At 39.9% G+C, this 23,968-nt stretch overlaps 1 protein-coding gene across 1 annotated transcript; it reads right to left on the bottom strand.

Moving 5' to 3' along the window:
• Positions 1-554: 554 nt before the first annotated feature.
• Positions 555-22,003, bottom strand: LOC134792031 (angiomotin-like). The gene is made up of 18 exons (XM_063763153.1): positions 21,897-22,003; positions 21,521-21,701; positions 20,595-20,761; positions 19,700-19,854; positions 18,130-18,334; positions 17,540-17,721; positions 16,782-16,986; positions 16,215-16,364; positions 15,605-15,713; positions 15,033-15,178; positions 14,480-14,619; positions 13,900-14,088; positions 13,334-13,468; positions 12,896-13,020; positions 11,438-11,548; positions 10,441-10,526; positions 3,979-4,200; positions 555-1,844 (listed from the first exon to the last, which is right to left on the bottom strand). Exons 2-18 carry the CDS (start codon positions 21,591-21,593, stop codon positions 1,587-1,589), a joined length of 2,658 nt encoding a protein of 885 aa, XP_063619223.1. The 5' UTR covers positions 21,594-21,701; positions 21,897-22,003; the 3' UTR covers positions 555-1,586.
• Between the last annotated feature and the right edge of the window lie 1,965 nt (positions 22,004-23,968).

A 23,968-nucleotide genomic window follows, 5' to 3' on the forward strand; every position in this document is an offset into this window, starting at 1 on the left:
TCAGATGCAGGATTGCCATGCAAATATATTATGGACTGACAAAGACGGGAAAACGAACCATTATGTTGTGTCTGCCAAATAAATTGATAGGGGTGGTTTCATGATTATAACACTTTCTGAGAGTAGGTATCATAACAGGACTGCCGACTGTCATGAACTAAAACTTTTTATCAAATGTAACGCATTTTATAACCCGACACAGTTAAAATTTACAGAAGTTTAGAATTTAGTAAGTATCGTAAGTTAGTCTGAAATTGAATTAAAAAAAAAAACCCGTTAAAATGGAACTTTGTACCAAACGTTACACTCGATGAAAAGTTATTACACACACACTAGTTTCTACATTATTTTGTATTTTATCAAACTACACAACGGGACTTAATCGCGTATTTAAGTTTTAAGATTTACCTCCGACGTTTCGAGGACGGCGTTGCCCCCGTGGTCTAGGAGAAGACCCGCGACCGCGGCGGGGCGCGGAGATACGCGATTAAGTCCCGTTGTGTAGTTTGATAATGTTTAATAATCGAGAAAGTTTAAATCAGTATTTTGTATAACTCTTACAATTAATTAATCATAAAAAATCTATACGTCTCTGTTTATACTTAATATAGTGACTGAGTAAAGTGTCTGAACTAACATACATTAGTAGAAATACTAAGTTCACAACTAGGTAGGTCCATATAGTTATTTTGAGCCGTTAGGGCGATATACAAAACAATAGGTGGCACACTAAATGCAAGTTAATACTATATTATACTCACATTACTACAACAATTGTCTAACATTTAACTGTGGCGGTTGGTAAGACGACCTAATCGACCTTTTTACTAAAAAAAACAATCCACAGCTATTCTACCAAATGCCGGAGTAAAGCGATAGAGATAATAATTTTCGAAGGCTCTGTGAATTCTGTGATGCTACAATTACACACGAAATTATATTTAAAACAATTAAGACGTATTTCGTTGCTCATTAGTCATTACCTATACCTATTTTCTTTGAAACTTAGAAATCTGTAAGTATGAATTATCTTGTTTATTTCTTGTGAAGTTTTCGTTTGACATGACTAAAATAAGAACAATTTTATTTTGATTGTCTTCAAAAACACTTAAACGTAGGTAACCAACAAAGTCACATCTTGCGAGTATCTTCCCAGTAACTTAAGCAATGTTCGTACCTAATACTGCAAGTTTTGAGTAAGATATAGGTACGGACAAAGGACAGGTGTAGGCGTTTGTCTTGTCAAGTCCCTTTGAATCCCTTTCTATGCGAAGCTGTGTCACAAGCCATAACCATAGCTTTGGAGCAAGGAAAGTCGGCTGTACCTAAAAGAAAAATTGTGCTATACGCGCGCGCAACATTTGCGTCTTGTCTTGTTGGTTATATTATATTATAGTATGGTTTCTTTATAAATTCCAGGGGCCCTTCGGAAACGCTGCAGAAAGTAAAGTGGTATTATGGACGGTAATATGTTAGGAGCACTAAATGCCGATAAAATTCACAACCAGAAATTAGGCTCTACTAGTGTGATTTCGTCAAAAACTAGAGACTACCCAAGACGTTATCAAAAGACACATATTCAATGACTAGAACTGAATTCGATAATGGTGCGTCCGTTTATTATCCTTCGCTGACTCAGCGGAGCGGCGCCGCGCCGCCGCGTACACCGCGAGCTTCGACGGCGACGGAAGACTCGAGTCCCGGGGCCGCACGAGGGACTCGCGGGACTCGGCCGCGGGCAGTGAGGCCGACGTGGGCACGGAGGGGAGCTTGCGCACGGTGTCGTAGGGAAGTGGTGAGCTGCGGGAGGCCGTCGAGGCGATGGAGCCAGAGCCGTCCGAGTCCTGAAAAGTATAGTTTTAAGTAACGATGATGTATAATGAGTTTGTATGACGAATTTTTTTGATAATCGGCTCTAATAAAGTGATGGATCTCGAAGACTGCACTTGTCTTTGGATGCACCTAATTGACGTTCTTATTTAAAAAAAAACATCGATTTAAACTAGAATTCTCCCTTGTGACACAAACAAATCCAATATTGACGAGTAAATCGGGTCGCTCACGTAATTCCTTTCATTTCATTTAGTAAACTCTCACTTGACAATGTCGATGACGACGTGTTCGCTAGGTCACGGTCGCAGGTGAAGCTAGATGACGAATTTTCTAAATGGATCGAAGCATTACGTCTAACGATATTCAACTTAAAATAACGTGAGTGACACCTAACACCACGGATTACTGACCCGTGCTTAACTTGATGTCGTCAAGTGTTAGTTTCATAAAATTAATAGGAAACTAAACAAAAGATTCATACAGTTCATGCATTAGTAGGTGTTTGGGTACCTACACCAAGGTCTACTTACTTAGTTACCAATCACTCCAATCGGTGGAAAACATTTTATTTTAGACAAGCCAATAAGATTGCCTTCGCGCGTTTTGATAAAAAGCTAATTTCCTGTATAGGTAAATTGCGTGTGGACCGCTTGAAAAGCCTGTAACTTCATTGATTTATTGAATCAGGCCAACTGCACTATTAAATGCTTATTATACTTTACGCCGCAGCTATATAGTACCTACAGTAATTTAGTTAATCTTCAATTATTGTGATGTTGACTAGGCTATAAAAGGGTCAAACAGATCACTGTGTTATGTCTTTCCTGTAGACATACACAAGAGTTAAGGGCTATAAAGGTTATTTTTCTTATTTAACCCTTATCCACGTCAAAAGGTCCTCCTTTTACTTACAGAACTATGATAAAATCATTACATACATGTCCACAAGCTGTTAACTATTGCCCACAGGAGAGAAAAATGTACAGTTCGCGCGAACACACTAGTTTTCTCTCCTGTGGGCAATAGTTAACAGCTTGTGGGCATGTAAGTAATGATTTTATCATAGTTTTCTAAATAAAAGGAGGACCTTTTCACGTGGATAAGGGTTAAATAAGAAAATTAACCTTTTAACACAGTGATCTGTTTGACCCAAAAGGAAGATAGCCCAGTTAATTAACACTGCTAACAATTATATTTTATTCTTGCATTGCATGCCGATAACGCAAAGGAGATGGCCATTAAACATAATAATATTACGGAACACCGTTTGTAATTGGATTTAGATATAATTGATTTAGACGCAACAAAATGACAACAATTGGCAATAGAATATATCTATCGACTTTATGTACGAAATAGTGTACCTATTTTATTAGTAAGTAATCTTAAAAAAAATATAACGTTCCAGCCGCTAATTACGAGTATCATTAAAAATCAAGAAATGCAGTCTGGCTAGCATAGTCGCGCTTACCTATATCCGATTTAAGGTTATTACATCGCTCGTCCATTGTTAATACACTTAATACGGTACGAATGCTCTGTACCTATCTAGTCAACTGCAGGTTTTACCCTCACTAGGTGTATCGTATGTGTATGTTGTTTACCGGACGTTTCAATCGCCGAGATTGCTTCCGAAATGGATGCGAGCCGGGCATGTGGGCCTTATCTTATCTTAATCTGTTTTGCCTACGGAATGCGGCAGTGAATGACCGTGCCACGTGACTTTATTGATTGTTTATACACATGCGTTTCGTACATTTACATGCCTAATCATAATTAATGGCAAGTAGGTATGAGAAGGAATTTCCTATAGGTATTTGTGAAATAAGCAACATACCTTCCTACAGGGAAAAACCCTGTGCTCCAGCCGATCGTATGCCGTGGTTCTGGCCGAGGGTTTCCTTCGTGGTCGCGGCAGGGCAGACGGCGGGGGCGGTAGGCTGGATGAACAGTTTTGCTGCGAGACCCTGCCATGTCTCTCAAGCACGACATACCTTCCTGTTGTTCGTGTGTTCCAGCCGGTCGTATCTCGTGGTTCTGGCCGAGGGTTTCCTTGGAGGACGCGGGAGGGCGGACGGCGGGGGCGGTAGGCTGGATGAGCGGGTTTGCTGCGAGGCCCGGCTATGTTTCTCAAGCACGACATACCTTCCTGTTGTTCGTGTGTTCCAGCCGGTCGTATCTCGTGATTCTGCTGGCTGAGGGTTTCCTTGGAGGACGCGGGAGGGCGGACGGCGGGGGCGGTAGGCTGGATGAGCGGGTTTGCTGCGAGGCCCGGCCCTGTCTCTCGAGTAGTAGGGCTTCCTCGCCGCGGCCATTAGTGCCGCGAGCTCCAACCGTGCCCAAGCCGGGGAAGCAACAGAGGCCGCGCTGTAAACATAGGAATAAGAAGGAAGTAAAGAGCTACCTATATATAATATTTTGCCTGGACTATAAGCTCTTCCCTAGTAACTTGGCTCCGAGATTCATATCCACTATGCAAAATCTCAAATCTTCTTTAGATTCTTCGATTTTCATCAAAAGCTCTTAACATTTTATGTAGCAGAAGATAGGTAGGTACTGTAGGTAGTAGGTATTAATAGAATTTATTGGAGTCGATTCTGCATTTATATTAAGTAGCACTTTCATGTATTGTGCTCATTAAATAAAATATCAAATAAAGCTGCATAGAGATCAAACATATGTGACGTTCCACGGAAAAAGGTTTTCTTATTAATTATTAAACTTTAATACACACTTCTCGAACTGAGCAACAGTGATTAGGAAACGTTATCGTGTTAATCTACCACAATGGAACAATGGGAGCACAGTCAAACACAAACTCAATTAAAAGTAATTAGTAATTCTTACCTCATTACGGAAGCGGCCGAAGAAAGTTATAACACGGTCACTTTGATTTTGGCGCGGAGTTAAATTGCCTTTATAATTATTATGTGATATTTATTCGTCCTATACAGGAAGCATTTCTTTTCTATTAAATAGGATGCACACACCCATTTTTTATATGACTCCCCAAAAAACGGGGTGTAATAAACAATAGTTTTTGATAACTGAAAAAGGCAGCTCTTAATGCCAATATAATTATTTTATAAGTATGTTATTTTAAATTTATACAAAACAATTTTTTACGGATTGTACCACGTAAAATACACATCCTGACGTCCTCGTATGTGTGGTTATAAAAATAAAGGTTTGGTAGCTACTAGGTTTATATCGCCAGTAGATGCATCGGCAGTATCGGCACCCATTATGCTGATCTGCGTGCCTTGCTTCACGCATTTTCGAAAGCACACCAGCTGACAAAAATGATGAACGCGGGAACAAATCAACTTTGTATTTGCTATTATACTTATACTTTACTATTATAAAAATATTACCAAATATGTACGTATAACTGCCAATAAATGCCAGCTGGGTGCAAATCCACAAAATCCTATAGTCATGGTTTCAAAGTGTGACAAAGGAGTTGTATGAGTATTATGCGAAATTAGTCGATTCACGCATGTGGTATTCAAGTTTCATTTTCGTTACGCTGAAACGTTTTGAACATACCTTCGCCCGAATCTCGAAGCGATCGCATTGTTGTAGTAGCGTTATATCAAACTGGGTCACTGGCATATAATAGGTTTGTGTCAGCTCGGAACAAAAGCACACATTAATTTATGTTAATAAAGCTCACACGGTGTATAATATAAACTCGGATTTGCGTATTATTGTGCGAAAGGGTCATTCTGGATAATGGAACTTTCTCAAGACCCTGGGGTCAAACGTAGTCTTATAACTTGAGTACAATCTAGGTTAGGAAGCCATAAAGAAAACCACAACAAACAAAACATGTTTTTTATTCTAATACATGCGTTTTATAAAAATACGACAAAATACAGTGATTACAAAATATCTTACAAAAATATTTTATTATATACAATCTAGCATTAGTAAAATATTAGTATCTAAAATAATTCTTATTTTAAGCCTCTTAAGCGACGCTTCCTCTTTAGACGTTTTTATTGTACCAATTATTTTACAATCTTTATCTGACTGACTCACACCGTTTTGCTTATATACCATAATTTTAGCTTTAAAATGTTAAAGGCAAAAAAGGTATCAAACAAAAGTTAAATCACTCAAAACTATAGGCAAAGAGAATTTGAAATAGAGGCCGATTGTCAAAGTAAATTATGTAGCCACAGTAAACATACCGCCATCTTTCGACAGAAGATTAAAACTGTTAGAACGCCATTTGACTTTGATCCTTATTCTTTCACTGATATGTGTAAATTTGTTAAATATTGAAATTAACGCCATCTACCAGTATCAGTAGACCAAAGGTATGGTGCAATCTTTTCGAACGATGGCGCCATGACCTTTGGCCTAATGTTGAGTAGATGGCGTTAATTTCAATATTTAACAAACTAACACATATCAGTGAAAGAATAAGGATCAAAGTCAAATGGCGTTCTAACAGTTTTAATCTTCTGTCGAAAGATGGCAGTAAATTTACTGTGGCTACATAATTTACCATGACAGTAACTCTCTATACACTATTCTCTTTGCTATAGGTAAGTGTTACATCTTACGACTAAAGGAATAAATAGTTTTTTTTCAGAACTCAGTTATGAGATGAGCCGAGGAAGACATGATAAATTTTCTGTTTATGATTTTATGAAGTCTTCATTAGACATATCGGAGGGGCCAAAGTGCTCAAAAATATCTGAACTTGCATTTTAACGTCTCGATAATATAGGCTTTGTTCAGACATTTGTGAGCACCTTGTCCGCTCCGATATATCTGATGGCTACTGAACATTGTGTAATCATATATCAATGTCACTATAGTTCGTTTTTTTAGCATTAGAAAGAAGGTAAGCGATCTTGACATGTCTTTTAATTGAAAAACGCTTTTAAAAATCAATAACTATTACTTATTAAAGCAGAAGAATATAAATTATCGTATTCGATTCATAATTGTTACATATTTGCCGTGACTTATTTAAAAAAAGTGTTTTTCAATTAATAGACACGTCAAGATTGTTTACCTTTTTTCTAATGCTAAAAAAAAACAAACTATAGCTCAAAACTGTCATATTGTTATGAAGTAGTTTTTTTTTATCGGCCTTGGATCACCTCACATTAAATTGTAACCCAAACTTTCATATTATTACGATAATCTTATATCAAAGAAACCCACGCATGTTAACTTAATTTACAAAAACACGAGTCCAAAATACAACAATGTTATTCTAACTTTGGCATAATTTTGTGACAACACGCTTTTGTTCAGACAACACGAAAACACCTAAAAATAAAGTTTGCCATGGCGTACAGATCTGGCAAACTTCGCTATATAACTTAGTTGCCAATACAAAGCATGGCTAAAGCATAAGGTCTGCTGGGGCAAGTCCACCAATTATTCTCTAATATCTGGGAGACCGAGCTCTGCTCGGAAAACATATAAAAACTCAAAAGCGTTTTCCTAGAGATAATACCTAGCTAGATCGATTTTTCGCCCCCCAAAAACCCCATATAGCAAATTTCATCGAAATCACATATTTAATTACACAAACGGGTCTACCGCGATATAATTTCATTAAAGGTAAAAACAATGAAATTATATCGCGGTAGACCCGTTTGTGTAATTAAATATGTGTACAAAACGCGAGAGTTTAAAGTCATCGAAATCGTTAGAGCCGTTTCCGAGATCCCCGAAATATATATATAAATAAATAAATATACAAGAATTGCTCTTTTAAAGGTATAACATAAAAATACTATAAATAGGAGATGGTAAGCTATCTGGCAGGCCAACTATTATCAGGTGAAAACGCCAAACTTAAAAATTTGTATGGAAGATCGCTCGCGCCTACATATTTCAAATTGGCCGCCTTTCTCTACTGACAAAGCTCACTTGCCAGAGTATATGCGCATCCACGGTGGTAGTGCCTTAGGGGGGTATTCCACCTGTCCAATGTCATTGCATCTCACTCTCTTATTAAGCAAAATGTGTGACGCAATACACATTGGTCCAATATTATTGGACAGACGCCGTCACCGTATCCGGTAGCGGCACCAGTGTGATAACCACGATACTCGTAACACTTACCTGCTTTATTTTAATGGTAGGTACAGTCGACGTCAAAAATAATACCGCTACGTTTATCCTCTAGTATCCCTCGGTCCTTATTTATTTATTACTCAAATAAGTGACACAGTACCTCAAGTGATACTAGTACGAATTACCCCCAACGAAATTTAACTCACTGTTAAATTTAACATAGTTATTTTTATTTTATATCGCTTTATTTTAAAACAAATCCAATTAAATCCTATTTTCTAATAGCATTGATTCAAATTTGACTGCCAATTTTTCTAACAGCTTGCAGGCGAAAAATATAAACATATGTTTAACGTCGACTGCACTAGCCCCAACAGACCTAAAATCGCACAACTTCGAGACTAGGGTGCAGATTAGTGGAGATGACTACTAATTATCATTTTAGAGATTCTAATAACAATATTGGCACTTGATTATCAGACCATCTCTGCTATATCTACGAATAAAATTCAATTCACAAGTGCTTCTTAGTAACAAGCTGGTATTACAGTAAAACAGTAAAACTTGTTAAGTATACTAGTTTTAAAAATTGATCATCAAATCACGAATGGTCATTTGGCCATTAATAAAGGCACTTGGTTGTTTAAAAAAGTTGCTTATAATTTGACACTGTCGCATGTGTGCGTCTTTGCACTTCGAATTACAAATTTGCAATGAACGATCGTGCGTCAGATCGCTATTGCGATAGATAAACTTTTGATCAACAGAACGGCTCCGCGGCGAACTTTTATTCGAAAGACCGATATCGCGATAATATTGCTCGATAGAACGCTTATTTACTTATATAAATTATAGATCGACTGATCGATTGTGCGACAAACGTTTGTATGTACAAAGCAACTGGAGTGCCACAGACTATAGATCTACTGATCAATTTTCGAATAGCGATCTGCTGCATAATCAATCATCGCTCTTTTTTAATTCGAAGTTCAAAGTCGCAAAAAATAAAAGTCGGTATAAAATATATTTTATAAAGTGCCTAATTTTAATAGAATTTGGTATTAAAGGACCACAAGTTACTCTAGATAAATCAGCGCTGTTTAAGTATTATATGATGATTTAACTGATGAAGCATTATGTTAAATAAGCGTTAAGTGACGGTAGCGTCAAGTCTTCTAGAAACACACTGAGCACAAAACAAGCTGTGACAGTGAAGGAATGTGTTCTCAAGGTACAAAGGAATGTTAGAACTTATTCGGTCCGTGAATATTCATTCAAATATTGAAGATTGGAGATTGATTGATAAGCATTACAAATAAAGTTCAAAAAAAAATAATTTAGTAATAAGAGCCATAATTAAGTATTATATTAATTCCTTCCCATCTTATTGGATAAATATTTTTTTCTGTATGAAAAAGCTTTTTTAAATATAATATATTCTTAATGCCAAGTTTTGGCATAAGTTGTGAATAGCTGCATTGAATTTGGAATGTGAATATAAAGGCGTTTGTATGGCGAAAGGCGGAAATACTTTCGTCCTCAATTGTACTTATTTTATTGCAAGGGTAAGTTATTGTAACGGGTAAAGGAGGTTCATTTATTGGAAAACACTGGAGCATCAGCACGAAAAAATATTTGAGGCAAAGAAATACGAGTGTGAAAAATCACGCACTTATAGCATTATGATCAAGATGTAGATTTAGTTATTTTTATAAGATTTAACCCCAAAAAAAGAGACAGCAAGCCGGCGTGCCGTCATTGGCACCTTTCGCGAATTAAATACGATTTTACAGCCAGGAACAAATCATGAACAAAGGAACTGGCTGCATCGTAATACACTTTTGTCCTACGCGTACTGGAGGTTGTATTTTTATAAACTTAGGATAAGTACATTCAAATGAGGAAATTCAAAATCGGTATTAGACGTCGACCCATCGCGCCTACATTTATGAAATTTTGCCAAATATCTACTAACAAAAGTAGTTTCAGTTAGTTTCAGTAGTCAAACTAAAAAAAGTTAAAGGCGCTGATAGACTTGAGCATCTCGTAATCAGCATTCCCGCGAACAGAAGAATGTACTAGCGTTCGTCGAATAATTCACCGAATCTGTTTAAAAAATGCTAATATTCGATGTTCCGCTCGAGTGAATGGTCAAGTCTATCGGCACCTTTAGGGCTTATCTAGGCGGTGCGAGAACTCGCATGCGAGTTTCATTACATTGCGTTATTTGATCGGTCGGCTGAGTTGATGTCCGCAATGTAACTAAAATCGCATGCGAGTTCGAGCGCCGTCTAAATGAGCCCTTAGGTCTGATTTAGACGGCGCGCGAACTCGCATGCGATTTTAGTTACATTACGGACTGTTGATTACGTCCAATAACCGACCAATCAAAACCCGCAAATCCCGCAATGGTATGAAACTCGCATGCGAGTTCTCGCATCGTCTAAATCAGCCCTTAGATGGATTGATCTGGGTGCTTGGATAGGGTAGGGTGGGGATGGGTGGTCAGTAGTAGCCGGGGCGGTCGTCGCGGGGCAGCGCGGGCAGCATGTAACTCACGGCGGGCACGGGCGGCCGCTCCAGCCGCGACTCCAGCGCCGCCAGCTGCTCGTCCAGCCGCAGCGACGTGCTGTCGAACCCGCAACCTGACCAACAACGGTACAATCAGATACAGTAATACATTTCTCGGGAGATATAGGACTGACATTTTTGTGTTCACCAATTGGCGCAACTGGCGAAAAAATCATTATAACATTATTTTTTATGCATGGAAACATGATACCTATTGACTTAAGGAGCATTCCACGGGCTATCCTGTACAAACGCATTTTATTTCCTGTGTTGCAACTTTTTGTCGACATTTAAAGCAGGCGATTATTTTTCTGTGCATATTTTTGACCATTTGTCATAGAAAAGGAAAACTCTTACACCTGCAAATCTTCAGACAATTAGCGCTTGTATGGGACAAACGGTACACAATTTTATGGAATGCTCATGGAATTTTAAACTTTTCCTGAAAGCAAATAAAAGGTATCAGATATTTAATTGTGTCGTTCTGTATAACATAGAGGGACTTTGCATTTCAATATTACGTCATTTCGCCTTAGGCTCGAGAATTACAAAAAGAAAGCCCAAGAAGTGTTAGCTAGACAAAGATTACATGCATGTCAATGATCTTACAAAACAGGATGCCGAAGTTCAAGCGATGTATAGTAAAAAACAGCGGAAAGTTTGGCGATAACCCCGAAACACTATGTTCAATCGCTTATCTTTTTTCTCCTACAAGTATGTATATGCAAGAGTAACTTAAGCGCTAAGTCTTCTGAGCCTGGGTTCCCAAGCAGTAGCGGAGGATACAATCGAGATAAACCCTAAAGGCCCTTGCACCATCCCAATAACCCAGTGTTAAGCGGTTAAACCGTTAACCCGGTGTCAAATTGTGCTGGTAACCATGGCAACTCCAGGTTTAACCGGCTAACCCCGGGTTAGTGGGATGGTGCAAGGGGCCCTAAGATAAGAAAGAGCAAGAGAGAGAAAGCTTCAGATCAGTAGGTACCGCTGCAGTTCTCCTGCGGGGAGTAGTTGCGGCGCTGGAGGTGGCGGTAGCGCGCCGGCACGCCGCCCACGCCCTCCGCGCTGGAGAACGACGCGCCCGACGACAGGCCCACTGCAACACATACAACATTAACGATATTAACTTAACCTCCTGAGGCAGGCGTGGCTCACTCCGCGATTTCGTCGCTTTGCAACAGGTAGCTACAAGTACATCCGTTCCGCAACAATTTTGGTGGCTAGCCATAAGCCGCGCGTGGCGCTGTCGCCACCTAGCGGCCATATCTGTCCTGATCGTAACAGACGCGTTTTGTTAGAGAGTGAGTCTTCTGTACCTAGTACTACTATTTACTCTGTGCCTAAGGTCCAACCATACAATGAAAGATCCAAAATTTGCCACTGAAATTTGAATCTACAGTGTAGGAAATAGAGTTGACTTTTCGTTGTTGGAAAATTGAACGAAACAAAGCAAAAGCGAGTCTGTTCCAATTGAATACGATTTAAATTTCATCGAAATGAATAAGTAATATAGGTAGGACCTTGGGCCTTAGGAGGATAAAACTGTTGAAATCGAGGTAAATATTCAAAGCTAAAATCCCAAGAATTGGCGTAGGCACTAGTTTTTACGAAAGCGACTGCCATCTGACCTTCCAACCCAGAGGGGCAACTAGGCCTTATTGGGATTAGTCCGGTTTCCTCACGATGTTTTCCTTCACCGAAAAGCGACTGGTAAATATTAAATGATATTAGGTACATTTCCGTTCCGAAAAACTCATAGGTACGAGTCGGGGTTTGAACCGGCAACCTCCGGATTGAGAATCGCACGCTCTTGCCGCCACCAGCGCAAGAACTGTTAGTTTCTTGTATCACCGAAAAACCAAAACGCTTATTTTCGGACTAGTTGACACAATAGATTCACAAGTCTGTTGCGGTCGGTTTACAATGTAACATAACCGCGCAACTCATAGTCATCTCACAATGGAAGGACAAAATCAGTAGGTTTATTTAAAATGAAATTACCTCTAAAAGTAAACTCTTAACGTCATGGCTCCGTAAAACACTGAATATTCTTTTTAACTTCGGTGGTTCAAGCAATCCAACACAAATTAGATTAAATTTATATTATAGTTGTTAACACTAGTGATCACGAAAACAGAAACACATTTGACATTACCAGGGGTGCGAAACTCCTGACTTCGGCCAAACTTGACTCCGCTCGGCTCAGCATTGCTCCGAGCAATTATTAGGGTTGGCACCACTTGACTTCCTTTTGCGTGCACGACCACAGATAAGATAATCACTTGAATTTTGACAACCCTAAATAGCCGAAAGGGATAGTGCCATATATGTATTAGAAAGGGACAGCATGATTCGACCCTGAACCGCTGTCAACCTTCGGTTTTGTAGGAAGTTTCCTTTCTGTACGGTATCGGTAGTACTATTATTTATTCTGTGACATTACCTAGTTCCTCGCGGCTGGAGTTGTTCCGCAGAGAGGCGCCGCTGTCGTAGGCGGCGCTGGTGTGTTTCTGCAGCACTTTGATCATCGCGTCGCGCTCCGCTACCTTCGACTCCAGCTCCTTAACCCTGCAGATAATTAACGGTTTTAATCTTTTTATGACTTCGTTAAGATCTTCTCCTTTTAGGTTATGTACATAGGATGTGATCTGACTTAATGATACAAAAATCCGCCAATATTCTGACTGCATACACTCAAATACACTGTACCATAACATTTGATTTATTAAAATTGAGGAAGGAGTTAAAATATACCCCAATTATTTATATTTATAAAAATAAAACAAACAGCGCTAGACGAATATTTAGATTTCAGAAAACGATAAAAAAATGCTTGTGATATTTTCCTTGTATTTTAGGAGGAAATATGATTGTGTTATACCTGCTCTCCTGGTCAGCCAGTTTCTTCTGCGCTAAATGCAGCTCGTCCATATGTCGGATCTTCTCGCTGCGGGCCTCGGCCATCAGCCGCTCGGACTCCGCTGAGGTCTTCTCTAGAGCAGCTATTTTTGCGTCCCTGTACACATATAAACTGAAGACATTGACATAGGAATATTAATCAAATAATTTTTTTTTTAAAGAATTTTCATAATCATAGACTTGAATACGACGACGACGTTATTATGACTTAACACATTCAATACCACTAAGTGCTACGGGTTACGCTCGTAGCGCGTAGCCACGGTTTCGTCGTATGTAGCGCGTAGTCGCTACGAACAGTGTACCCGACAGTCGGGTTCTTGGTGTTGAATGTGTTAAGCTTATGGTGTAGTAGCATGTAATTTGTTGCGTCCGTTCCGTATAGTACTTTTTTAAACGTGTATACTGCCTAATTTCATCAGAAATAACATATTTATCGCTAAAACCCTCCCTTCATGGCGACCCTGCCGTATTCCAAGTAAGAAAGGAAGGCTATGATTAGTGGATAATGCATGGTAAAAGTATTACTTGGGTATTGAAGCAGCAGAAACAGCAGCCTGTCTTAGGGCCGCCTCCTCAAGGTAGCGTTGCTCCCACTTGGCGCACTCTCCCTCTAGCGCGAGGAGTCTTTCGTCTCGCTCCCTCAGCTGTCGGCGCAGTTCCGCCTCGCCGCCCGCGGTGCTCGCGCCGCGCTCGCCGCAGTTGCACTCGCGTTTTCTGGACAAAAACATTAAATCATGAAGAAAGAATTGAGAGAATACATATACACATTATAGACGTGCGAAAGGCTCGCCAACTGTCGCATTTAGTTAAAGAAAACCGTTCAGCACATCGCACGAAGCCTTATGCCCTAAGATTCTGCTCGTTGAGTTGGCGACGGTCCAAAGTTTGTTGGAGAGACGCTAAGGCACGTTGAAATTATATAACACGCTTCACATGGCGGCCCTGCCAAATGAGACCAACCTCAATGTCTGTAGTTTCTTCTCAAGTTGCGCCCTGAGTTTTCTCTCGGTGTGTTCACGGCGGTCTGAAGCTGTTGGAGAGACGCCAACGCACGTTGAAGTTATATAACACGCTTCACATGGCGGCCCTGCCAAATGAGACCAACCTCAATGTCTGTAGTTCCTTCTCGAGCTGTGCCCTGAGTTTTCTCTCGGTGTGTTCGCGGCGGTCTGAAGCTTGTTGGAGAGACGCCAACGCGCGTTGAAGGCCCATGACGCGCTCCACGTAGCCGCTTGCATGGCGGCACTAAACAATAATAAGCGTTGAAATATTTTACAATGAACACATTATCATTGTTATTAAATGCTCTTGCATAAGGTGCGTTACTTGCGCAAGTAGAAGCACTTACACAGCTAATAGTCTACGTAAACTTGTAAAGCACGGTATAAAAGTGTGCAAATCCAGAGACGTGCCAGCGTAGCAGCGTTACATTTTCAGGACTGGGAATCGCAAGCGCAATTGAGACAGATAATTTGCACATACTGCGTGCTCAAGTACGAAGCCGCGGTTTTACTTGATCCAGTTAATAGCACATCTAGCTTTAGCATACAGCTCAAGCAGCCTGTGCTACATATTGCTTGTATTCGTACATTTTTGCGTTTAACTATTTATTTGTTGCGCAATCAACCAGGCATATAGTACGAAAATTTAAAATATACCTCCTCCTCGAGGCGCACGACGTTGGCCTGCGCGTTGGTGAGCGCGGTGTCGAGTATGTCGATATGCGTGCGCTGTTCTTGTAGAGTGGCTCGTTGGGCTGCCATCTCTATCTCTTGTCGCTCTTTACTGCATGCCAGCTCCTTGTCTATAAACAAACAAATATGAATTCAAACATGCATCACATCAGTCTGATACGCGTAAGTGCGTACAGTCTCCTGGTACTCTTCGAAGGACGCAAAAATATGACACGCTCTTATGGCTCTGCAAATAAGATCGTGTCAGATATTTTTGCGGCCTTCGTTGTGTAACATATTAGTTAGTCACCTGACTGTACAACCACAGGAGGTTGCATACTAAAATCGAAGATACGGTCCACCTCACAACGCGCCGCGGCGCGTAACCGCGACGGCACGTTGTCCTTACTTCCTTAGCCTGTCTCTATCTCTACCAATTTTAATCTCACTTGTACTTTGCCTCTTTTTTCCACTCATCCCCCTCTGTTTCAGCATGCATTTTTTCCCTGACTTATCTCTCCTCCTCGCATTCTCTTAACTCCTAAAGTACAACTTACTCTGTGCAATGAGTTGAGCGATGAGCATCTCCCTGTTCTGCAGTTCCTTCCGCAGCGCCTCCGCGTTGCTGTCGCCGTCGGCGCGCACGCCCGCCGACAACAACTCCACCTGCACATACTAGACGTAAATAAGGGTGATATTCCATCTATCCAATATATGAACAAATGTGCATTGCGTCTCACTCTCTCATTAAGCAAAATGTAACACGATAGAAACAATGACTGACTGGCACTAGTTCATTGGTTGAAATAAGCTCAATGGTGGGGTGGCTAAACTAATCAATAAATTCGTGGTTCATGGAAGTCTCCTAATAGTCCTAATCACCCAAAAAGGTCAGACGAGGTCTGTCGAACGCCAAAGATTAGCACGAGATAGAGGAAAGCGGCATACCTAATAAGGAAAATAAATATCCTGAATTTCAGGTCATTATATTGAGTATGAATTAGCTACCTGCAGCTTGAGCGCGCGGTTGAGGTCGTGCAGCCGGCGGCAGTCTGCCTGAAGTCTCGCGCGAGCGGCTCCGTATAGTTGCTCCCGGCGGGAACATGACCTGACGAGCTCCTAGTGAACTTTCTTCACGTCTTTCAATTGAAGGATATACGCGTGTACCTGTTGCTTAAGCGCGCGGTTGAGGTCGTGCAGCCGGCGGCAGTCTGCCTGCAGTCTCGTGCGCGCGGCTCGCTCTAGTTGCTCCCGTCGGGAACATGACCCGACTAGTTCTTCGTGAGCGCATCGGACTTTTTCGACTTCCTCTTCCAACTGGAACAAAATGTACATTAATTATGGACGGCCAACGGATCACCTTAACTACAAGATGCATTTAAGACAACTCGCAGTCACCACACATGGGCGCTGCCATACCACAGAATAAATAATAGTACTACCGTACTGAAAGGAAACTTCCTACAAAACCGAAGTTTGACAGCGGTTCAGGGCCGAATCATGCTGTCCCTTTCTAATACATATATGGCACTATCCCTTTCGGCTATTTAGGGTTGTCAACATTCAAGTCATTATCTTATCTGTGGTCGTGCACGTAAAGGGACGTCAAGTTGTGTCAACCCTAATAATTACTCGGAGCAATGCTGAGCCGAATGCAGTTGAGTTTGCCCGAAGGGAGGAGTTTCGCACGCTTGGCCATACTAAAAGTCTACGGGAAATGTAACAGGTACCAACCTTGTTGGTCTTGGAGACGCGCTCGAGCGCGTCTTGGAGCTGCCTCTTGAGCTGCTGGTTCTCGGCGGCGAGGGCGTCCAGCACGGCCGCGAAGGCGTCGTCGGGCTCCTCGCCGCCCACGGAGCCCTCGCCGCCGCTGCACCAGCCCGACGACTCCGAGCCGCCCGGCACGGCGCGCACGCCCGAGCCCACGCCAGTGCCCACACTGGAGGAAGAGGATCAGTTATCAAAGTCCAGTGGCTGAAGTACAGAAAACGAGTCAAAAAAAATACGTTTTAAAAAAAAATCAGAATTGCATAGCAGAATGCTGTTTAATGCTATGCTAGTACCTAGTTTTATTGCTGTGCAGTTAGTTTTTAGGCCAGGTTAGTATTTTTTGCTGAACGTTTAAATACCAACCATTGAAAACTGAATCAGTAGAAAGGAAAAGTCGAAAACTCAAAACATTTTCATCTTTGTATGCTGCTTAAAGTCTAAAAGAACCCGAGATTACCTACACTGAGTTACCTGTGTATACTGGAAACTACCGCGAACATAGAAATTCCAAAATTTGTCCCTTGAAGAGACAGAGATAAGAATACACGAAATTTTGAAGTAACCTCCTCATGGTAGAAACTATGTTTGGGAGCAGCCTTATCGCAATAAGTCTGCCAAAAGAAAAGTTCTAAGGCGATAACCCAGGAACGAATAGCGGCATGTGCCTGTGCCTAAAAAAATAGTTTTAAAACGGGTAATATCATAAAAATTATAATCCTCACCCAGTAAGGTCCGGCTGCGAGCGACTCAAGCTAAGCTTCTCCTTGCTAAGCTTGTTGGGTTTGCCCTTCGGTTTCCGCTCGGTGGGACCGCGCTCCGCGCTCGGCGTGCCGGCCACCTCTTTGGCCAGGTGTTTGAGGACTGATGATTGGTTGAGGAAGTCATCAGGGATCTCGGTTATTTCCTGTGAAGTAAAAAAAGGCTAAGACTTTTTTCCTAGACGTATCTTTTTATAATCATCTTCAAGTAACACTCGAGGGCTGAGAAATCGTAAGAGAGCCAGGATTACCCTTTCCTGCCCTGGTGTACACCCTCCCGCTTAGCTCATTCCTCATGTTTTCGTTCGCAAACTCTAGAAATCTTGCATAAATATGATTTTGCATAGCATTCACTCTTTATACCAGTATAAATCATGGTAACAAAAACTTTTGCATAAGTGGAAATCACCTAGTTAGTTCAACCTAGTAGTCAAATAAGGGGTATACCGTATAACGGCTCCAAAATACCTATTTTATTAGAAAGATTGCACGCCATCTATTGAGATTAGACTAAGCTGAAAATGTAGTAATATTTCCAAAACTACTTTACTAACCTGAACGGAATGATCAGGGGGACTAGTGTAGATCCTCTGCCCACCAATATCAATGTAGTTGGCCGTGGTGGTGACAGCTTGTTCCTTGTGGACCTTGGGAAGTGGTATGCCGCTAGGCTTCTTGGTTTCAGTTTTCTTTAGCGTGTGGTATGGCGAGGATTGAGTTGTGGTGTGCTTCACTTCGCTGCTGGTTCGTTCGTGTTCTCTGCGGAATGTTCATTTTGTTAGTTTCTTTGTGGGACAAGGTTTGTGCGAATGAACGAAGTCTACCCTAAACTCGTCAAAAAGATATTAAAGAGATCTGAGAAAGGGCTCGTGGGAGTACCGATGAATTAGTGCTGGTTCACATGGTGCAGTAATGAAGCCCTCAGGTTATCGACTTGACTGCAACGCGCACGACCACTATACGTTTCGTGATTTTTATCGTCGAAGATAGAAACAGTAGTTTATATGATTCTCTATAGTAAAAAATATCGCTTATATTTTATCACTGGTGCTTTCAGCTATTGAAGACGATTTACGCTGTAACACACCGTTTTATAGTGGGTTTATAGACTGATACGAGACCGACATGATCTTAATCTTAATGTATAAAACGCTCTATACTCTGTATTTTTAGGTATTTATATAAAAGTAAACAAAATCTACCCTCAAATGGCTCCTTAAGCCAGTTGAGGGTAGATGAAAACATTACAGGATCAAATAATGCATGGTATAATAATATACTCCGCCTGGTACTCCATTCCGAGATTCGCGTATGACCTAACTGACACGCGCCTACGTCATCATGCTGTTTACAGGTTCTCAAACTTTGAAATGTGGGAGAATTTTAACCAACGGTGAAAATTATTTTAACGGCATTAATTTTAAGTTATTCATGTAGAAACATAGTAAAATAAAACAAATCTAATGTATTAAATTAAACTTTATTTATCTATACAAGACGTTTAAAAAACTAATTCACAGTTACACATTAATTACCAAGCTTACGACGTGAAAAGTTTGGAAAACACTGCGACTGCTGACACTGAGCGAGAAGGAAATAACACGCGTTCGACAAGGATGACGGTCAGGGCATGAAGTTATCTAGATCCGAATTGTCAAATGTGCACAGCGCTATCCTGTGTTGCCAGTAGTATAAACAGAATTACCCGAAAGTCTGAAATTTCTTTCGTGAATCGGAAGATATTGCTAACGAGTAATTAAAAATGACGTGTTATTGTAAAATTTAAGCTAAAATACATATAAATGAAAATTATAAAATTATAAAGAAATATTTTAACTTATTAACCATAGGTATAATGTACCCATGTAACATGTTATGTTGAAATAAAGTGGCAATGTTATTGTGACGTAGGCCCGTGTCACTCTGGGAATGGAAGACCATGTTTTATTAGACCATGAAATAATGTAGGTTAAAGTCAGGTCGTTCAGTGACTGATCAAGGCGGTTTTGTATTTGGTTGGTTTACCAATAAATTTTATAACTACCCGAAAATTTACAAATTGTTTGTTGACTTTCTTATAAATATCTAAAGATACCGACTATAGATAACAAACCAAAAACTTACCGAATAGGCGTCGGCCGCGTCGGCCATGGGTCGTCTTGGTTGTGTATGATGAGCGTGTTGTATGATGAAGATGACACATCGAGGGAGCTCCGGTTACTGTTACCGCCGCCCACGGACTCCTTCAGAGAGTTGCGGTTGCTGCCGGTCACGCTTTCCTGTGCAGAATGAATGAAAATGAGAAATCGTTTCATCATCATCATCATCATCTCAGCCATAAGACATCCACTGCTGACCATACTCGTAGGCCTCCCCCTTGGACATCCATACGTACCGGTTGGAAAATCTGGGTAGAAATCGTTTATTATCAATGAATAGTTAATTTTTTTTATTCCCGTAGGATTGTGACAGCTAAGGGTTCCGCCACATACGCGGAATCGGCAAAATCCGATAGGAAAAAGCTTTATGTCTGCGCAATAAGAGCGAAAAAGTCGTCGTTCGGCTTGGCTCGCATCGGCCGGTCTGTTTCCGGTTTTCGCGCCTATTGCGCGGTCATAAAGCTTTTTCCTTATCGGTTTTTGTCCCTAAATTGTGTAAAAGATCTGTGTAAGCTGGAGGTGTTATGTCACAAGTGTTGAGTCAAAGAAAGAAAGAAATTAATATGTTTGTGTTCCATAACTTCCATATGTTACATTTACTAAATTTTAAGGGACGAGGAGCCCCTGTCCCTCGGGACCAGCGTCTCAGGTCTTTATTTGGTACATATATATATTTCGCTTATTCTATTAATTGTTAATAGTGGGTTATGTTCCTGTGCAGAATACCATTAGGCCTTATTTTAGTAATTTTTACTGCGCCAGTAAGAAGATCAATATGTGATGATGATCAACCATAGTTGAATCAAAAGTTTATCATTGGTTGCTAACTTCTGGACAATCAAATATTAAATTTAGATTACCTTCAAGGAATTCCTGTTGTTATTATTATTGTTCTGGGTTTCCTGTCCCTGTGGCTCGACGCGCGCGGTGTGGCGCACCACGTAGCGCTCCTCACGGGACAGGTTCTCGTTTGATGTTGAGACATCCGTCTCGCTACCGGACAAACTTTGGGGAAACCCACTGGCCACTGAAAAGTAATATTATAATTAATACAGACTTTTTGGCAATTTTATATGCAGAAAACAGGCTTTTCTTAGATTTTTCCAAATTAGGTGGAAAATATCTGATTTTACAAATGCAAAGATGAAGAACTAAACTCAAGAACTGAACTCAAATTAAAATGTATGTAAATACACACATCAGCTTCCTTATTGCGATATCACCTCAGTGTGTATGACCAATGTAGCACACTTGTATCGCAATGTACTATTATTGCACACCTCAATAAAAGAACACAATGCAAAAGAAAACAGAAGTACAAGCCTTTGTACTGCCTATCCTGTGCCATTAATTTGTGCTCTGTGTTTTGTACAATAAAGAGTTTATACATACATATACAAGCAGAGGTAAACAACAGGCGGTCTAATCGCTAAAAAGCGATCTCTTCCAGACAACCTTAGATGATATTTGATGTATATTTATAAAATTAAAGTAAACATCATAAAAACATAAAGTAAAAGTAAACTCATGATAAAGAAGTCAAATTGACATTTACCTAAAGGTGAAAGTCAACAAGAAATGTTTAAGCTGATGCAATTTTTATTACTTTGTCATAATCTTCGGGACTATTCGACAAAGAAGCAGACGATACAGTCTAAACCGACAGTAAACACACTGAATTGCCTTTTAAACTCGGACAGCAAGGACATTCAAGATCATATTAATTCCATGATTCATAACTAAAGAATCTTGTTTATACAGAGTTACAAAATAACAACACACATACCAGTTGGTTTCTGTGCCCTCGGAATGTTCTTCGTAAACGAAAGGAATCGTCCGGTTGGTCGCATGGACCCCATGATACCTCTGTACAGTGAACAATAGATTTCAATACAAAATCATATTGCACTGCATCTAAACTCGTCTTTAACGCACACCGCTTCTCTCAAACGTTATCCATTTAGTATCTGAAAGCGAAATAAGTTACGCTAGTATAATAAACATCGTCGAAGAGCGTAGAAATAGAACACAATAAGAAGCAAAAGTCTGGACAAGGATGTCACATAACATAGTGATTATTTATAGTTTTCAAGCAAATTTCAGCACTGTTCCCGAAAGGATAGCAATGAATAGACAAAGTCATATGTATAATAAACACTCACAACGTTTTTAAAGAGCAAAAATAAGCTTAAAATTGGTATCACATTGACTATATAAACTTTTGATGGATGGGGTCAGGGCAATTATTAGTGATACCAATCACAAATTATATTTTTCTACTAAAACAAAATATGTTTTGGGCACACATTCAAAATCCACTTTTAAATATTTAAGAATTTAAAACTTGTAATTTTATGTTATTTCATATAATTTTGATTACTTTGATGTATTCTAACTTGTATTTTAGCAAGCCATTATGCTGTCAATATAAAAACTAAAATAGTACTAATAGTACGACTTGACAACACTCACGTAAATGTCATTGAATAGCAAATTCTTGTCGTTCTGAATGTAGTATACAGGTGTTGTGATATATTTTTGTAAAATTCTTGTATTTTTAGCATGCCTCCTAAGTAACTTGTACATTTTAGAAACACTTTAATTATTAAAGTTCAATCTAATACTGGTTCAAAGTATTGTTAGTTGTAAGCAATATTATTTATTTATTTTAAAATGTGACATACATTTGTATGACTGATTTTGATCGATCTCTACAATTTTTCTTTAGTTTACAAATCGTACGTTAGATGGCGCTGTTCCATGTACTAAAAGTACTGAATCGCGCCATCCGAAATGGGTAGCTTTAGAAAACTTTAGGGTATAGATTATTTATTCAAAATATTTAAATTTTATTGCACAGTAAAAATAAGTACCTACCTACAAATAGCGGACTTAATGCCTTATTGTGATTGTGCAAGATGAGATGAGAGCAAAGTTAATATTTGTTTCGAGAGCTAATTATGAGCCCCGAGCAAGCGACGTGTTGCACATCCAACTATTCACCACGGGAAACAACAACAACAACATACTAACATTAAGCTCGAGCGCTTTTTCAATGCGCGTTAAAAAAGCACTTGAATCCGTCCACACGCTAAATTCGATTTAAAATCCAACAACGCTTGATAAAAAACACCACCGCCATCGTGTGAACAAATACACATGTTTCCATTTGTGTCATTCAACGCTTTTTTAACGCGCGTTGAAAAAGCGCTCGTTGGTTAATTCCCCTCATGGGCTTAGTGGGGAGAGTCGTTTAGGATTGGAAGCTTAGTCGAAGCCAGTGCTGCCAACTTGGCATAAATGATGCCAGATCTGGCATATTTTCACTCGCTTTGGGACCAAATTTTTCCATTTAGCATCTGGCATATTTTTTAGCATAATTTAGTCTAAGCCAAGTTTGCACCAACTTGGCAGCGACAATATGTGCCATCGCCTTATGTGGTTCGTATTTTCATATGAATTTTGACTTTTGTGGGCGGATGGACGTCGACGGACTATACAGGGTGAAATTTAAATCACTGGCCATATTCATTCCAGGCACTAGGTTACACTTAAGGAATCTATTTAGCGAAAAAAAAGAGTACATTTTTTTTTAATTTTCATTTTTCAATTTTTAAATACTTTCCACGAGTCGTGGTCACCCTATTACAACAAATGTAAACAAACCTAATAGTAGGTTTTAACAACAACATCAGCAAAACACTTATCTGACCTTCACTAAACCTTATAATCGTTGCAATAGGGTCCACCCAGTTAGTGTTGGCGATGGTAGGCAGGTTTATCAATTTCGAGGGTAGTCTAAACCATTCCGCGCTAGCGGGAAACATAACGGTTAGCATAAATGATTAGTCACTCGTCACTCGCCATCCTTAAAATAATAATCGCGCGCGTACTAAGGTTTAAAAAAATGTTTTCGAACCGGGAATATTAGGAAATGGTACGGTGTTATTTATTAAGTGGTGAGTGTTTACGTGGTGCACAAAGATTATACGAAATGGAATCAGTTCCACGCCTTCGCAGACAAGGATTGAATCCAAGAGTACCATCTCGTGGGACTTTCGTTAATTGCGTCGACTTTTAATCAAATGTAAGTACATAAGATGATTCAATTTTTTAAATACGCCTGAATGCAAAGATTCCTGACCTAGTTTTTACTCATAGTTTTTAAGCCACGGACGTTTTGTTAATAATCATTAGTCAGAAATAATATTTTAGATTAAAAATGGGTTGCCTT

This window comes from Cydia splendana, chromosome 7 (assembly GCF_910591565.1).
Source record: "Cydia splendana chromosome 7, ilCydSple1.2, whole genome shotgun sequence".
NCBI lineage: Eukaryota > Metazoa > Arthropoda > Insecta > Lepidoptera > Tortricidae > Cydia > Cydia splendana.